This window comes from Gobio gobio, assembly GCF_949357685.1.
Source record: "Gobio gobio genome assembly, chromosome: 2".
In the NCBI taxonomy this organism is placed as follows: domain Eukaryota; kingdom Metazoa; phylum Chordata; class Actinopteri; order Cypriniformes; family Gobionidae; genus Gobio; species Gobio gobio.
The window spans coordinates 65032230-65050726 of record NC_137098.1 but is presented as its reverse complement, the minus strand read 5'-3'; the positions used below and the strand labels follow the sequence as shown (position 1 = coordinate 65050726).

Here is an 18497-nt window from a genome sequence, read left to right as displayed (position 1 = left end):
TGAGCTTCAGCAAGAACCAATGAGGTTCATTCTCGTGTTACGCATAAAGTTTGAGCTTCAGCAAGAACCAATGAGGTTCATTCTCGTGTTACGCATCACGTTTGAGCTTCAGCAAGAACCAATGAGGTTCATTCTCGTGTTACGCATCATGTTTGAGCTTCAGCAAGAACCAATGAGGTTCATTCTCATGTAACGCATCACATTTGAGCTTCAGCAAGAACCAATGAGGTTCATTCTTGTGTTACGCATCACGTTTGTGTTTCAGCAAGAACCAATGAAGTTCATTCTCGTGTTACGCATCACGTTTGAGCTTCAGTGAGAACCAATGAGGCTCATTCTCGTGTTAAGCATCACATTTGAGCTTCAGCAAGAACCAATGAGGTTCATTCTTGTGTTACGCATCACGTTTTAGCTTCAGCAAGAACCAATGAGGTTTATTCTCATGTAACGCATCACATTTGAGCTTCAGCAAGAACCAATGAGGTTTATTCTCGTGTTACGCATCACGTTTGTGTTTCAGCAAGAACCAATGAGGTTCATTCTCGTGTTACGCATCACGTTTGAGCTTCAGCAAGAACCAACGAGGTTCATTCTCATTTTACGCAGCACGTTTGAGCTTCAGCAAGAACCAATAAGGTTCTTTCTCGTGTTACGCATCACATTTGAGCTTCATTGAGAACCAATGAGGTTCATTCTCGTGTTACCCATCACGTTTGAGCTTCAGCAAGAACCAATGAGGTTCATTCTTGTGTTACGCATCACGTTTGAGCTTCCGCAAGAAACAATGAGGTTCATTCTCGTGTTACGCATCACGTTTGAGCTTCAGCAAGAACCAATGAGGTTCATTCTTGTGTTACGCATCACGTTTGAGCTTCCGCAAGAAACAATGAGGTTCATTCTCGTGTTACGCATCACATTTGAGCTTCATTGAGAACCAATGAGGTTCATTCTCGTGTTACGCATCACATTTGAGCTTCATTGAGAACCAATGAGGTTCATTCTCGTGTTACGCATCACGTTTGAGCTTCAGCAAGAACCAATGAGGTTCATTCTCGTGTTACGCATCACGTTTGAGCTTCAGCAAGAACCAATGAGGTTCATTCTTGTGTTACGCATCACGTTTGAGCTTCCGCAAGAAACAATGAGGTTCATTCTCGTGTTACGCATCACATTTGAGCTTCATTGAGAACCAATGAGGTTCATTCTCGTGTTACGCATCACGTTTGAGCTTCAGTGAGAACCAATGAGGCTCATTCTCGTGTTAAGCATCACATTTGAGCTTCAGCAAGAACCAATGAAGTTCATTCTTGTGTTACGCATCACGTTTTAGCTTCAGCAAGAACCAATGAGGTTTATTCTTGTGTTACGCATCATGTTTGTGTTTCAGCAAGAACCAATGAGGTTCATTCTCGTGTTACGCATCACGTTTGAGCTTCAGCAAGAACCAATGAGGTTCATTCTCATTTTACGCAGCACGTTTGAGCTTCAGCAAGAACCAATGAGGTTCATTCTCATTTTACGCAGCACGTTTGAGCTTCAGCAAGAACCAATGAGGTTCATTCTCGTGTTACGCATCACGTTTGAGCTTCAGCAAGAACCAATGAGGTTCATTCTCGTGTTACGCATCACGTTTGAGCTTCTGCAAGAACCAATGAGGTTCATTCTCGTGTTACGCATTACGTTTGAGCTTCTGCAAGAACCAATGAGGTTCATTCTCGTGTTACGCATCACGTTTGAGCTTCAGCAAGAACCAATGAGGTTCATTCATGTAACGCACCATGTTTGAGCTTCTGCAATAACCAATGAGGTTCATTCTCGTGTTACGCATCACGTCTGAGCTTCTGCAAGAACCAATGAGGTTCATTCTCGTGTTACGCATCACGTTTGAGCTTCAGCAAGAACCAATGAGGTTCATTCATGTTACGCATCATGTTTGAGCTTCCGCAAGAACCAATGAGGTTCATTCTCGTGAAAAGCAGCACATTTGAGCTTCCGCAAGAACCAATGAGGTTCATTCTCGTGTTCCGCATCACATTTGAGCTTCAGCAAGAACCAATGAGGTTCATTCTCGTGTACCGCATCACGTTTGAGCTTCAGCAAGAACCAATGAGGTTCATTCTCGTGTTACGCATCACGCTTGAGCTTCAGTGAGAACCAATGAGGCTCATTCTCGTGTTACGCATCACGTTTGAGCTTCAGCAAGAACCAATGAGGTTCATTCTCATGTAACGCATCACATTTGAGCTTCAGCAAGAACCAATGAGGTTTATTCTCGTGTTACGCATCACGTTTGTGCTTCAGCAAGAACCAATGAGGTTCATTCTCGTGTTACGCATCACGTTTGAGCTTCAGCAAGAACCAATGAGGTTCATTCTCGTGTACCGCATCACGTTTGAGCTTCAGCAAGAACCAATGAGGTTCATTCTCGTTTTACGCATCACGTTTGAGCTTCAGTGAGAACCAATGAGGCTCATTCTCGTGTTAAGCATCACATTTGAGCTTCAGCAAGAACCAATGAGGTTCATTCTTGTGTTAAGCATCACGTTTTAGCTTCAGCAAGAACCAATGAGGTTCATTCTCATGTAACGCATCACATTTGAGCTTCAGCAAGAACCAATGAGGTTCATTCTCGTGTTACGCATCACATTTGAGCTTCAGCAAGAACCAATGAGGCTCATTTTCATGTTACGCATCACGTTTGAGCTTCAGCAAGAACCAACGAGGTTCATTCTCATTTTATGCAGCACGTTTGAGCTTCTCAAGAACCAATGAGGTTCATTCTCATGTTACCCATCACGTTTGAGCTTCAGCAAGAACCAATGAGGTTCATTCTCGTGTTACGCATCACGTTTGAGCTTCTCAAGAACCAATGAGGTTCATTCTCGTGTTACGCATCACGTTTGAGCTTCCCCAAGAACCAATGAAGTTCATTCTTGTGTTACGCTTCACGTTTGAGCTTCAGCAAGAACCAATGAGGTTCATTCTCGTGTACCGCATCACGTTTGAGCTTCAGCAAGAACCAATGAGGTTCATTCTCGTTTTACGCATCACGTTTGAGCTTCAGTGAGAACCAATGAGGTTCATTCTCGTGTTACGCTTCACGTTTGAGCTTCAGCAAGAACCAATGAGGTTCATTCTCGTGTACCGCATCACGTTTGAGCTTCAGCAAGAACCAATGAGGTTCATTCTCGTTTTACGCATCACGTTTGAGCTTCAGTGAGAACCAATGAGGCTCATTCTCGTGTTAAGCATCACATTTGAGCTTCAGCAAGAACCAATGAGGTTCATTCTTGTGTTACGCATCACGTTTTAGCTTCAGCAAGAACCAATGAGGTTCATTCTTGTGTTACGCTTTACGTTTGAGCTTCAGCAAGAACCAATGAGGTTCATTCTCATGTAACGCATCACATTTGAGCTTCAGCAGGAACCAATGAGTTTCATTCTCGTTTTACGCAGCATGTTTGAGCTTGAGCAAGAACCAATGAGGTTCATTCTCGTGTACCGCATCACGTTTGAGCTTCAGCAAGAACCAATGAGGTTCATTCTCGTTTTACGCATCACGTTTGAGCTTCAGTGAGAACCAATGAGGCTCATTCTCGTGTTAAGCATCACATTTGAGCTTCAGCAAGAACCAATGAGGTTCATTCTTGTGTTACGCATCACGTTTTAGCTTCAGCAAGAACCAATGAGGTTCATTCTCGTGTAACGCATCACATTTGAGCTTCAGCAAGAACCAATGAGGTTTATTCTCGTGTTACGCATCACGTTTGTGTTTCAGCAAGAACCAATGAGGTTCATTCTCATTTTACGCAGCACGTTTGAGCTTCAGCAAGAAACAATGAGGTTCATTCTCGTGTTACCCATCACGTTTGTGTTTCAGCAAGAACCAATGAGGTTCATTCTCGTGTTACACATCACGTTTGAGCTTCTCAAGAACCAATGAGGTTCATTCTCGTGTTACCCATCACGTTTGAGCTTCAGCAAGAACCAATGAGGATCATTCTCGTGTTACGCATCACGTTTGAGCTTCAGCAAGAACCAATGAGGTTAATTCTTGTGTTACGCTTCACGTTTGAGCTTCAGCAAGAACCAATGAGGATCATTCTCGTGTTACGCATCACGTTTGAGCTTCAGCAAGAACCAATGAGTTTCATTCTCGTTTTACGCAGCATGTTTGAGCTTCAGCAAGAACCAATGAAGTTCATTCTTGTGTTTTACGCTTCACGTTTGAGCTTCAGCAAGAACCAATGAAGTTCATTCTCGTTTTACACATCACGTTTGAGCTTCAGCAGGAACCAATGAGTTTCATTCTCGTTTTACGCAGCATGTTTGAGCTTCAGCAAGAACCAATGAGGTTCATTCTCGTTTTACGCTTCACGTTTGAGCTTCAGCAAGAACCAATGAGGATCATTCTCGTGTTACGCATCACGTTTGAGCTTCCCCAAGAACCAATGAAGTTCATTCTTGTGTTACGCTTCACGTTTGAGCTTCAGCAAGAACCAATGAGTTTCATTCTCGTTTTACGCAGCATGTTTGAGCTTCAGCAAGAACCAATGAAGTTCATTCTTGTGTTTTACGCTTCACGTTTGAGCTTCAGCAAGAACCAATGAAGTTCATTCTCGTTTTACACATCACGTTTGAGCTTCAGCAGGAACCAATGAGTTTCATTCTCGTTTTACGCTTCACGTTTGAGCTTCAGCAAGAACCAATGAAGTTCATTCTCGTGTTACGCTTCACGTTTGAGCTTCAGCAAGAACCAATGAAGTTCATTCTCGTGTTACGCTTCACGTTTGAGCTTCAGCAGGAACCAATGAGTTTCATTCTCGTTTTACGCAGCACGTTTGAGCTTCAGCAAGAACCAATGAGGTTCATTCTCGTTTTACGCTTCACGTTTGAGCTTCAGCAAGAACCAATGAAGTTCATTCTCGTTTTACACATCACGTTTGAGCTTCAGCAAGAACCAATGAAGTTCATTCTCGTTTTACGCAGCATGTTTGAGCTTCAGCAAGAACCAATGAGGTTCATTCTTGTGTTTTACGCTTCACGTTTGAGCTTCAGCAAGAACCAATTAGGTTAATTGTCGTGTTACACATCACGTTTGAGCTTCAGCAAGAACCAATGAGGTTCATTCTCGTGTTACGCATCACGTTTGAGCTTCAGCAAGAACCAATGAGGTTCATTCTCGAGTTACGCATCACGTTTGAGCTTCTCAAGAACCAATGAGGTTCATTCTCGTGTTACGCATCACATTTGAGCTTCAGCAAGAACCAATGAGGTTCATTCTCGTGTTACGCATCACGTTTGAGCTTCAGCAAGAACCAATGAGGTTCATTCTCGTGTTACGCATCATGTTTGAGCTTCAGCAAGAACCAATGAGGTTCATTCTCGTGTTACGCATCACGTTTGAGCTTCAGCAAGAACCAATGAGGTTCATTCTCGTGTTTCGCATCACATTTGAGCTTCAGCAAGAACCAATGAGGTTCATTCTCGTGTTACGCATCACGTTTGAGCTTCAGCAAGAACCAACGAGGTTCATTCTCGTGTTACGCATCATGTTTGAGCTTCAGCAAGAACCAATGAGGTTCATTCTCGTGTTACGCATCACGTTTGAGCTTCCTCAAGAACCAATGAGGTTCATTCTCGTGTTACGCATCACATTCGAGCTTCAGAAAGAACCAACGAGGTTCATTCTCGTGCTACGCATCATGTTTGAGCTTCAGCAAGAACCAATGAGGTTCATTCTCGTGTTTCGCATCACATTTGAGCTTCAGCAAGAACCAATGAGGTTCATTCTCGTGTTACGCATCACGTTTGAGCTTCAGCAAGAACCAACGAGGTTCATTCTCGTGTTACGCATCATGTTTGAGCTTCAGCAAGAACCAATGAGGTTCATTCTCGTGTTACGCATCACGTTTGAGCTTCCTCAAGAACCAATGAGGTTCATTCTCGTGTTACGCATCACATTCGAGCTTCAGAAAGAACCAACGAGGTTCATTCTCGTGCTACGCATCATGTTTGAGCTTCAGCAAGAACCAATGAGGTCCATTCTCGTGTTACGCATCATGTTTGAGCTTCAGCAAGAACCAATGAGGTTCATTCTCGTGTTACGCATCACGTTTGAGCTTCCTCAAGAACCAATGAGGTTCATTCTCGTGTTACGCATCACATTCGAGCTTCAGAAAGAACCAACGAGGTTCATTCTCGTGCTACGCATCATGTTTGAGCTTCAGCAAGAACCAATGAGGTCCATTCTCGTGTTACGCATCATGTTTGAGCTTCAGCAAGAACCAATGAGGTTCATTCTCGTGTTACGCATCACGTTTGAGCTTCCTCAAGAACCAATGAGGTTCATTCTCGTGTTACGCATCACATTCGAGCTTCAGAAAGAACCAACGAGGTTCATTCTCGTGCTACGCATCATGTTTGAGCTTCAGCAAGAACCAATGAGGTCCATTCTCGTGTTACGCCTGAGAAAGGGAACAAGACACTGCGTCGTAACGACACTTTGGGGATGCTCCCTTAGCATAGTGCGTCTGAAATATGAATGAAACTATTCCAATCCTGATCGGTGTTGCGTCATGACGTAACATTTGACGGCATACACGGAAGCTACAAAGGGATGCCGGCACATAACAGAGGTAGCTTCACGATGAAGCAAGCGGTGTATGCAGGCAGCCCTTTCCTGGATGAGCCAAAGCACACCAACAACTGGTCTGACTTCATCCACTGAGAAGAATATATAAATATAATTTCTCCAAATATATATTCAGTGCTCTGACAGGACAGAGAAGATTAAGTCTCTTTGCTTCCGCCGACACATGAGGTGGAGGATGGAAGGCCTGAAGAACCACTGATTGTGCCACACGGGATGCCACCTTAGGCACATAGGATCTAGGGACCAGGTCTAGAAAGAAGGATGGCCTTAACTCCGCCGGGGGCAAACTCCAGGCAAGTCGGCAAGATAGCCAAGGCCTGAAGGTCCCCCAATCTTTTGAAAATAGTGATAGCCAGGAGAAAGGCCATCTTAAGGGTCAGGTTCTTTGCCTCAGCCGACTTGAGTGGTTCAAAGGGAGCCATAGACAGCCATTCAAGAACCACTGCCAGATCCCAAGTTGGGACTCTGGAACGAGTCACAGGCCTCATCCTCCAAGTACCGCGGAGGAAACGAACAACCAAATGGTGCTTCCCCAGAGGCCCATCACTTACAGGAGCGTGGTAAGCCGTAATGGCAGCAATGTACACCTTAAGTGTGGACAGGGTAAGACCAGTAGAGAAGCGATCTTGGAGGAACACCAGCACTGAAGCCACCAGGCAGTTAACTGGGTCCAACTCAAGCTCTCTACACCAAGTGGAAAACACTTTCCACTTTAGACTGTACAACCTCCTAGTACAGGGGTTTCCAAACTTGGTCCTGGAGGGCCACGGTCCTGCAGAGTTGAGCTTCAACCCCAAATAAACACACCTGGACTAACTAATCAGTGTCTCACAAGGCCCTAATTAGACACTGATTAGCTGGGTCAGGTGTGTTTATTTGGGGTTGAAGCTAAACTCTGCAGGACAGTGGCCCTCCAGGACCGAGTTTGGAGACCCCCTAGTGGAAGGAGCCCTGGAGCTAAGTATGGTCTCAACTACACCTGCCGACAGACCAGCCTCTAGGTACCGGGCCCCCTCGGGGGCCAGACCCAGAGCTTCCACAACTCTGTCCTGGGGTGATATATTGTACCCCCTGCCTGAGACAGCAGGTCCCTCCTCAGAGGGATATATAATACTTATGAGACAATAATACACCAAATAAGACAGACAGAAACACAGAGCGCTTGCTGAAGCGCGAAAGCAATCTCTGTTATGTGCCGGCGTCCCTTTGTAACTTCCATGTATGCCGTCACGTTACGTCATGACGTAACACCAATCAGGATTGGAATAGTTTCACGCATCGTTAAGTGAGCATCCCCAAAGTGTCGTTCCGACGCAGTGCAAGTTCCCTCGAAAGGGAACTCTCAGATTTCATCATCCATTTGTGTACATCTTCATTTGTGTTCTGGAGATGAACGAAAGTCTTACGGGAGTTCTGGAATGACATTAGGGAAAGAAATTAATGACAATTTTAATTTTAGGGTGAACTAACCCTTTAAAATGGGAAATTATCTGGATTAAAACATTGCCTGAAACATTTGGGATAACGTAAGTACATAAGTCAACAAAATATATAACACTGTGCTAGTGGTTTTTGGATATTTTAATGCAAAGATCTTACATGTTGTGCCTTTATGTCATGCGGGAACAGCAAAATATCTAAACAGATCAAATTGATTAATCAATTTGGTCAATACATTAGTTTGTCATTAATAAAACAACTGAACCTAAAATTCACCAACATTCGTTTTGCTCTGTTGCACAAGTCTCACATACACTAAAAAGAAAGGCCCTGAGTGCAGTGAGCCATGAACAGCATAACCCCTAAACAGATGGCTTGTATCGGAGCAGTTTAGGGCTGTTGTGGACAGGGATGAGGAGGAGTCCACGGATTCAGGGTCCTACAGCCTTCGGTTTCTCAATCCACCTGATCTGGACTGAGGTGTTGATAGACTGGTGTTGAGTGTGAGGTCGTGCTTGACACTGTCTGGCTGAACCATTTATAAAGTGACACAGACGGAGAGTGAGACTGAAAGGCGGGAGAAAGCGAGCATGAAGCTGTAAATTTCAAGTGTGTGAGTGTGTGTTCCCGTTGATAATGATGTGACACGCAGCCTGAATAATGAGCTGGGCTCAGGTGGACACACACCTTTGTCTCGACACCCACCCTTTGGCTGAAGCATACACTAATCACACACTCACTGACTCACTCAAGACACACGCACAAACTTGGGCTCAAGACGTCACTCTTTCTCCCTCAGCAAAAAACTCAATCCTGTTTTCAGCAGCTTAACACTACCATGCTCACAAATAGCATTCCCATAAACACCTGACAAACACTTGCATACATTTATCTAGCTACATGAGGACAGAAGTCTATTGTTATTGCAAAAGATAATTATGCTGATTATAGACCAATCAAACCTTTAATGATACCTACAATAAAGTGTTTGTTGTCCAGTTGAGGACATCCTCATTAAATTTATATATGTGTATATAGTACTACTTTATTACTTCAAAGACATGAAATATCTCTTTTAATTCTTTCAAATAAATCATATAAAAGTACATAAATTATTCTTGACCTGACCAAAGTATTTCGAGGGATTTTTGATGTTTTGATGTAAAATTCCCTATAAAGTTCCCTATAAAGTAGCATAGCCTATTTAATGCCATTACATCAAAAGTAACTGTATAGTCATAAGTCACACAGGTATATTTGTGGCAATAGCCAACAATACATTGGATATCAAGATATTAAGTAAAGATCATGTTCCATTAAGTTATTTTGTAAATGTCCTACCGTAAATATATTACACATGTATTATTACTAGTAATATGCATTTCTAAGGACTTCATTTGAACAACTTTAAAGGTGATTTTTTTGCACCCTCACATTCCAGATTTCCTAATAGTTCTCTGCAAAATATTGTTAATTAATGCATTTATTTATAAATGTTATATAATTACAAACGTGGGTAGTAATGAATTACATTTACCCCGTTACATTTACTTTGGGAAAATTAGTTATTTTAAGAGTAGATGTGAATGAAAGAAAACTGTATTTTTACTTTGTTACGCTGGGCGACGTTCCTCTCGTTATTTGTAATACTTGTTAAGAAATGCGTAAATGTTTATTCCCCGTCTCTTTTTTCTAGGGCACGAGCGATGCCCAATTCACAAATGAATCACACTTTTGAGTTGATTCTGTTCAAAGACTTGATCAAACCAGATATAAATTGGTTTGCGAATCAGTTTGAGTTCCCTGAATGCACTGAATCGTCTGAAATGTCGTAACAGGAATTTGAAAAACATCATTGGATGAAGTGGCCGTGGACCAAATTTGCAGATGCATCCTATTGTTTGCAAGCGATGAAGATCTTTATTAGTTGAACATCTGCGTATGCTGTCTGTGAACGATTCCACAGGTATAGCTACATTCAATTTCATTTCATACAGGTTATACATTTTACAACCAAACAGATTATTACGCTAAGAACACGATACCACTACTACAAAGTATTACATATTAGGTCACATCTAAGGATTTTTGAAGCTAAGTGTGTGTGTGTGTGTGTGATATTTTCTATCCCGATGGGGACTTCCACCTGAATGCGCACTGACTGATGGGGACTAAATTAAGGTCCCCATGAGGAAACAAGCTTATAAATCATACAGAATTAGTTTTTTTGAAAAAGTATAAATGAAAGTTTTGTGTGATGGGTAGGTTTAGTGTGTGTGTGTGTGTGTGTGTGTGTGATGGTAGAGAATATACAGTTTGTACAGTATAAAAAACATAACGTCTATGGAGAGTCCTCACAAAGATAGTAAACCAGACGCGTGTGTGTGTGTGTGTGTGTGCAGTTATATAAGTACATAGTACCTAGATACTTTTACTTACTTTGATTAAATATTTTCTATAAGTACTTACCTTTACTTGAGCTTTAAAAAAAATCCATAGATATGACCCAATATGACAAAATATTCCTCCTTATTTGGTAAAACAAATCCTAAATAAATAAGTAGTATATATTTATATAAAATGCATGTAAATTATAATTAGTTCTTATATAATTACATACTTTACTTATGAAATGACAGACAGATGGACATTCACACTCTATCTTTGTGTCTATCTTTTTTTTTAATCCACACCTATCATCATCATAATGTATTAATAAAGTCGTAATGGAGACTATATGACTGGGTTAGTTAAAGAGTCTACAATTCAGTTCCAGAGATGCCACAAGCTCTCAATGACCCAACCAGCAGTTTATCAATACAATAAAACCAACGAGTGTCAATTTGCATGAAAAACGGGGATATATTCAGAACTTTTTCAATCCCATCTTTTCACATTCCCAAAGAACTATAGGTAAAAACAGCAAGACTGAGAGGGAAGAATAAGAAGAAGAAGAAGAAGAAGAAGAAGAAGAAGAAGAAGAAAAAAAAAACATCTTTGGTAAACACAAGAAAGAACATCAGGGCAAAAACACACATTGCTCTCAAGAAAGGAGTCCAAAAAATGAACAATAGCAATCTCCAAGATAAAAGATGACAACATGTGCTGATCCATGTGTGTGTATCTGTGTTTTTCCAGCTTTCCTCCGCACTGTAGCATTTCATATCTTGGATGTATTGGTTGGTCTTTACAACCGCATCCAGAGAACTATTCACACTGACAAAACACGGTGAAAACACCTCTTTGTCTTGGTGAGAGTTGGAGATAAGTTTAAAGCCTAATAATCGCTCTGAGTCTTGAAAAACATCATAAAGCAACTGCCGTAAAATTGTGCTTCAGACAGCAGTATCGGGTATTACACTTCAAAACCGCTGCTCTTCTCTCGTTTAATGAAGATACAGTGTTTTTCCTGCCATCGTCTTCAACTTTCGGGAGTCTCTTTCCAAAGTCAAAGGAGAAGGTTTCACACAGACATACACACACATATACGCACATGTGGTTCCTTCATATACTCGTCATCACTACCAAAGAAAGGCTGTTTGCTTTCTAATGTGTCAAAAAAGACTTAAAAAAAAAAAAGACAAGAAAAAAGGAAAAACATGCAACAAAAATACCTTCATCTCGTGGCCGGTTCAGTGTCGATTCATCGTGTTTTTTTGTGAGTGGACCTAGGGTTAAGACAAAAAGGAGGGAAAAAGAGAAAAGAGAAAATTCAAAAAAAGATTACTGTGGCAAGAGAAAAATCAAAAAAAGAAAACAAGAAAGAGCAAAAAACAAGAAATGAGCAAGAGGTTATTGTTCTCATTCTTTTCAAAAGGTGACAAAAAGCAAAGGCAACAACAAAACGCATCATAAACACAGAATAACAAGAAAGACACAAATCGGCGACAAGATCAAAGTAGTTTAATGTGAGATCTGTGAATATTCTCTCTCGCAGGCCGTTCTTTAACACCGGCTTTACTCGATGCAGCTTTTTTTTTTGGCCTTCCGGGGATAAAGGAAAAATCAATGTGGAGGAATCAGGAATTAACCTCTGAGGTATGAAAAACAAGAATTCCCATTCCCACCCCAGTCCTCCCTCAGTCGTTCCTCTCGCTCCGGTCAAGCTATCATCCGCCTCGCTTTAAAAATGTGAGAGGTGGTAGAGAAGAGGACCTGAGGGAAGGAGGGCATAACACACCAGCACGTGTTCTCACACACACACACACACACACACGGCTCAAACAGCCTCTAGGGAAACAGGAACAGAGGGTGCTGTGCTCGCACACACACACACACACACACACACACACACACACACACACACACACACACACACACACACACACACACACACACACACACACACACACACACACACACACACACAGTGTTGACACTGTCTTTGTGTGTAAACTCTGGGCTTTAGCCTTTCTATACATACACAGCACAAAAATAAAACTGTAGCACCATCTCTCATTAATAAGCTCTTTTTGAATGTTCTGAAACTCTTGCGAACAAAAATAGACCACAATAAAAAAATCTAGGATCTCATTTAAAGAGGTCATGACATGAGAAATCAAATTCGCCTTGATTTTTTGACATATAAGAGGCCTTTGAACCATTAAAGTATTATGGCTTAAAACATCCTGCTCATTAGAAACAAAGCATTTATTTAATCAAGCTCCAAAAATGGCTCGTTTTGATATTGTCACACGGGCAAAACATTTGCATATGACCGCCTCCAGAGAAAGACAGTTATACATCATCACTCCATAGGCCCCGCCCACACGGTCTACACAGATGTGTGTTCAGTTTCTGACGTACTCTGACGTACACACACTTGAGTCTGTCGACAGCAGGACAGATGAAAGAGTGAAAGAACATTTGCTTAGTTTAAACCGTCGTTGTAGAGACTTCAGAAGGATCCAACGTGGATGGTTTATTTTAATGGCGTCGGAGGATTATATGTTTGTTCGGAGCATTTTGTTTTGTAAGCGAGGCACGGCGCAAAGAAACTTTTGTTGAAAGATGAATCAGCATCTGTATTAAATCTGACAGCTGCTGATCACAAACTGTAAGTAAATGATTTCATAATGATTTGTCAAAAAGATTTTATATGGACAATGTTTTCAAAACACCTTCTCATGTGCACTAGCGAGTGGGCGTTGATTCTGTTCCCGATGCATTGACGTTAGCCAATCATAGCAGTGGCGTTTACTGACAAGCCTTAAAGGAGCCGCCCCTTAAAAACTGATCATTTCAGACGGAGCGTCAGAATAATAATTTTCCACAAACAGGTGCTGGTCATATAATTAGAATATCATCAAAAAGTTTATTTATTTAACTAATTCCATTCAAAAACTGAAACTTGTATATTATATTCATTCATTACACACAGACTGATATATTTCAAAGGTTTATTTCTTTTAATTTTGATGATTATAACTGACAACTAAGGAAAATTCCAAATTCAGTATCTCAGAAAATTAGAATGTTACTTAAGACCAATACAAAGAAAGGATTTTTAGAAATCTTGGCCAATTGAAAAGTATGAACATGAAAAGTATGAGCATTCAATAACGAGTTGGGGCTCCTTTTGCCTGATTTACTGCAGCAATGCGGCGTGGCATGAGGAGATCAGTCTGTGGCACTGCTCAGGTGTTATGAGAGCCCAGGTTGCTCTGATAGTGACCTTCAGCTTTTCTGCATTGTTGGGTCTGGCATATCGCATCTTCCTCTTCACAATACCCCATAGATTTTCTATGGGGTTAAGGTCAGGCGAGTTTGCTGGCCAATTAAGAACAGGGATCCCATGGTCCTTAAACCAGGTACTGGTTGCTTTGGCTCTGTGTGCAGGTGCCAAGTCCTGTAGGAAAATGAAATCTGCATCTCCATAAAGTTGGTCAGCAGCAGAAAGCATGAAGTGCTCTAAAACTTCCTGGTATACGGCTGTGTTGACCTTGGACCTCAGAAAACACAGTGGACCAACACCAGCAGATGACATGGCACCCCAAACCATCACTGACTGTGGAAACTTTACACTGGACCTCAAGCAACGTGGATTGTGTGCCTCTCCTCTCTTCCTCCAGACTCTGGGACCCTGATTTCCAAAGGAAATGCAAAATATACTTTCATCAGAGAACATAACTTTGGACCACTCAGCAGCAGTCCAGTCCTTTTTGTCTTTAGCCTAGGCGAGACGCTACTGACGCTGTCTGTTGTTCAAGAGTGGCTTGACACAAGGAATGCGACAGCTGAAACCCATGTCTTGCATGCGTCCGTGCGTAGGGGTTCTTGAAGCACTGACTCCAGCTCCAGTCCACTCTTTGTGAATCTCCCCCACATTTTGAATGGGTTTTGTTTCACAGTCCTCTCCAGTGTGCGGTTATCCCTATTGCTTGTACACTTTTTTCTACCACATCTTTTCCTTCCCTTCGCCTCTCTATTAATGTGCTTGCAAACAGAGCTCTGTGAACAGCCAGCCTCTTTTGCAATGACCTTTTGTGCCTTGCCCTCCTTGTGCAAGGTGTCAATGGTCGTCTTTTGGACAACTGTCAAGTCAGCAGTCTTCCCCGTGATTGTGTAGCCTACAGAACTAGACTGAGAGACCATTTAAGGCCTTTGCAGGTGTTTTTAGTTAATCAGCTGATTATAGTGTGGCACCAGGTGTCTTCAATATTGAACCTTTTCACAATATTCAAATTTTCTGAGATACTGAATTTGGGATTTTCCTTAGTTGTCAGTTATAATCATCAAAATTAAAATAAATAAACATTTGAAATATATCAGTCTGTGTGAAATGAATGAATATTATATACAAGTTTCACTTTTTGAATGGAATTAGTGAAATAAAACAACTTTTTAATGATATTCTAATTATATGACCAGCACCAGTATATATATATAAGGGTTTTTTTGGTGCAAAAAACTTTCATTAGTTAACCATTAAAATCCACATCATGATTCCATTAAACCTGGAAATAAACAGAAAGCGTTTTAAAAGATTTAATCCAATAACTTTCTAATTAATTTAATTTGTTTATGCCCACAACATAATTTATATATATATACAAATCAGCTTTCTGAATTCCACAGTGAAAATAAACAGGTGCAGATAGAGGAGTAGAAGAGTAGAAAGGAGTGTAACCTCATGAAACAAATCATTTTTGTCAGCGAATGCATTATAAAGATATTTTTAGACCCTTTTTAGGCTTTTTTCTGTGTGGGCTGACCTGGAAAATGCCTGTCAAAGAGAGAAAGACAGTGAAAGAGAGCGATACATATAGAAAAACAATGAAGACATCTCTCTACTGGACATGGCTGTCCTACCTTGACATTAAAGAAGAAAAAGTGTGCATGTATGTGTGAGCGAAAGACAGGTCAGATCACTCTCGCTCCAGTAGAGATGGAGAGTAAAATCAGGGGACAATGTGTGTATTCGCTGACCGAGGGAAATATCTTGTCAATCAAACACACAAGAGAAACAGTCTGGACAAAAAGCAGTTTAGAGACGAGTCCACTACTAGCTCTCCTGTCCAGGGATGACAGGACGGGGCGCCTGGTGTCAAAAGGTAATCTGATTGGGTGGAAAACCAAATGACAGGATGTGGGATGAGATTCAATAAAGGTCAGGCTGAATTATTGTATGTGAACATTAAAAAAGAGAGAGTGTTGTATAAAACGTAAATGGATATATTTATGTGTGTAATAATATTTGAATAAAGGTTATTTTTCCAAGGCCGTACATCACTTTTGACCATGTGTGGTACTGGGTGTGAATATTCGTGTTTGTTGTTGTGATTTATGAGGACACAAATTTGTAAAATGACACGGGTGTTACACTGGTATTACGACGTAAACATGAAATATGAGGACATTAAAAATAGCTTTAAAAACATACTAAGCAATGTTTTATTAGAAATGTTAAAATGCAGAATGTTTCCTGTGATGGGGAGGTTTAGGGGTAGGGGTAGTGTAGTGGGATAGAAAGTACAGTTTGTACAGCATAAAAACCATTACGCCTATGGACTGTCCTCACTTAGATAGCAAAACAAACCTGTGTGCTCACTCATCCATGTCTTTATGGACCGACGCTTTGTGCACTGGTGCACAGTCATGTTGGGACAGGAAGGGGCCGTCCCCAAACTGTTCCCACAAAGTTGTGAGAATGAAATTGTCCAAAATATCTTGGTATGCTGAAGCATTAAGAGTTTCTTTCACTGGAACTAAGGGGCCAAGCCTAGCCCCTGAAAAACAACCCACACCATAATCCCCCTCCACCAAACTTTACACTTGGCTCAATGCAGTCAGGCAAGTCCCATTCTCCTGTCAATCGCCAAACCCAGACTCGTCTATCGGATTTCCAGACAGAGAAGCCTGATTGGTCACTCCAGAGAACACGTCTCCTCTGCTCTAGAGTCCAGTGGCGGCGCGCTTTACCCCACAGCATCCCACACTTTGCATTGCTCTTGGTGATGTGAGGCTTGGATGAGCTGCTCGGCCATGGAAACCCATTCCATGAAGCTCTACACACTGTTCTTGAGCTCATCTGAAGGCCACATGAAGTTTGGAGGTCTGGAGCTGTTGACTCCTGACTTCTGTGCACTGTGACCCTCAGCATGCGCTGACCCCGCTCTGTGATTTTATGTGGCCTACCACTTCGTGGCTGAGTTGCTGTTGTTCCCAATCGCTTCCACTTTGTTATAACATCACTAACAGTTGAGCGTGGAATATTTAGTAGTGAGGAAATTTCCCGAATGGACTTATTGCACAGGTGACAACCGATCACAGCACCACGCTTGAGTTCACTGAGATCCTGAGAGCCACACATTCTTTCACAAATGTGTGTAGAAGCGTCTGCATGACTAGTGCTTGATTTATACACCTGTGGCCATGATGATTTGATGACCAATGATTTGGAGGGGCGTCCCAATAAGGTACATACAGGTACAAACATGCACTTGTGGTCAAAAGTGATGTACGGCCTAGGAAAAATAACCTTTATTCAAATATTATTACTTAAACGGTTACCACACAATACAAATATTAAAGCCAAAATATATGTATCAATACAACTTTCATGAAGTAAAATCACTAAAAGCCTTCCTTCTGCTGGAAAAAAATAGTCCTTTCCCGTGAACAGCAACAGAAGTTATATTATTATGCCATTAGATGGTGGCAAATGCTGTCTTTATGAGTGAGTCAGTCAATAGCGAAGACTTTTCTATTGAAAGGACTGAAACTTGTGAACACGGAGCAAAACACAACTGATAAATGAGCACTGTCAGGACACGGAAAACCACTTTACTGTTAAAAGGGCAATATCGCAGCGGACCTTATTATGAACATAGATCTGACATTAAGGAATATGCTAAATATGAATTTCTGGAAGAAGAAAAAAAACTTACTGACCCCAAAACATTATACTGTATATATTTCTTCATTATTACAATCTCTCTCTATATATAGAATTATTGTCTAAGGTTGGCCCTCCAACCTTCCAAAATCAATTCCATCCATTTCAAGAGACTCATTTCTACTTTCGACTGACTGATTTCTACCTGGATGGAGATATTGCTCCCAAATTCATCCCCCAATCCATTCGACCGTCCCTTGCCTCTCTCATATTCATTTTCTCTCTCCTCAGCTGCATCCAATTTTTTTTGATCTCTCCTCATCATTTCTCTCCGCATAACCTCTTTTTCCAAGCCTGCCTTCTCTCTTTTCTCTTTGGTGAAGTGCTTATGCAATCTATTATTTCAGCCACAGTTCCTGGTTCTGCCCTTGCTCTGCCCTCTGGCCATAACAGGGCAGCAAACACCAGCAGGGTGAGATCCTGCAAGCATGCAGCTCTACTTTAACAATCCAGCCAGTGCATTTGTGTGTGTGCGGATGTGGTCAATGAGATGTTTGTGATATGAAGGTGTGTGTATATCATTTTGCATGTGAGTGCGTTTGTGTAAAACTGAGCTTTAATTGGTACTTGTGCATGTACGTATGTATGCACAACTGAAAGTAGATGCAGGAGTTATATATACGAGGTCGCTCACACACACACACACACACACACACACACACACACACACACACACAGAGAGCGAGGCTCATCAGCAGATGCCAGTCGAATTACACACTCCCTCAGTGTTAGATGTCAGGGCTCGTAATCAGGCCGACCACAGGTGTCTGCGGACGGGAGCGTTCTAGCAGAAATGTACCCTCTCCTCTGATATCCCAAACGGAGGGATATGAGTTCAATCTGCTACCTGTGGCTCACCCTCTTTACAGAAATATGATTCAGAAAATCAGCTTGAAAGAGGAATGAGATAGCCAGATGGCTTCCACCTGATGTTTTCATGCCTCTCAGCTTCTCCTGAGTGGAAATGGGTAGAAATTAGAGCGGAGATAGAAAGAGAGCACCCAA

The 18497-nt window shown here is 41.7% G+C and overlaps 1 protein-coding gene across 2 annotated transcripts in view; it reads right to left on the bottom strand.

The window, feature by feature from the left end:
* nlgn2a (neuroligin 2a) overlaps positions 1 to 18497 on the bottom strand; it is a gene marked incomplete at its 5' end in the record, with an annotated part of 200344 nt that overhangs the window by 149811 nt on the left and 32036 nt on the right. Inside the window, one exon of one of the 2 annotated variants that reach the window (XM_079811033.1) lies at positions 11710 to 11763. The exons of the other annotated variant lie outside the window; for it this stretch is intronic. Coding sequence (XP_079667159.1) covers positions 11710 to 11763 — 54 coding nt within the window. The remainder of the gene's footprint in view (positions 1 to 11709; positions 11764 to 18497) is intronic. 2 annotated transcript variants of the gene reach the window in all.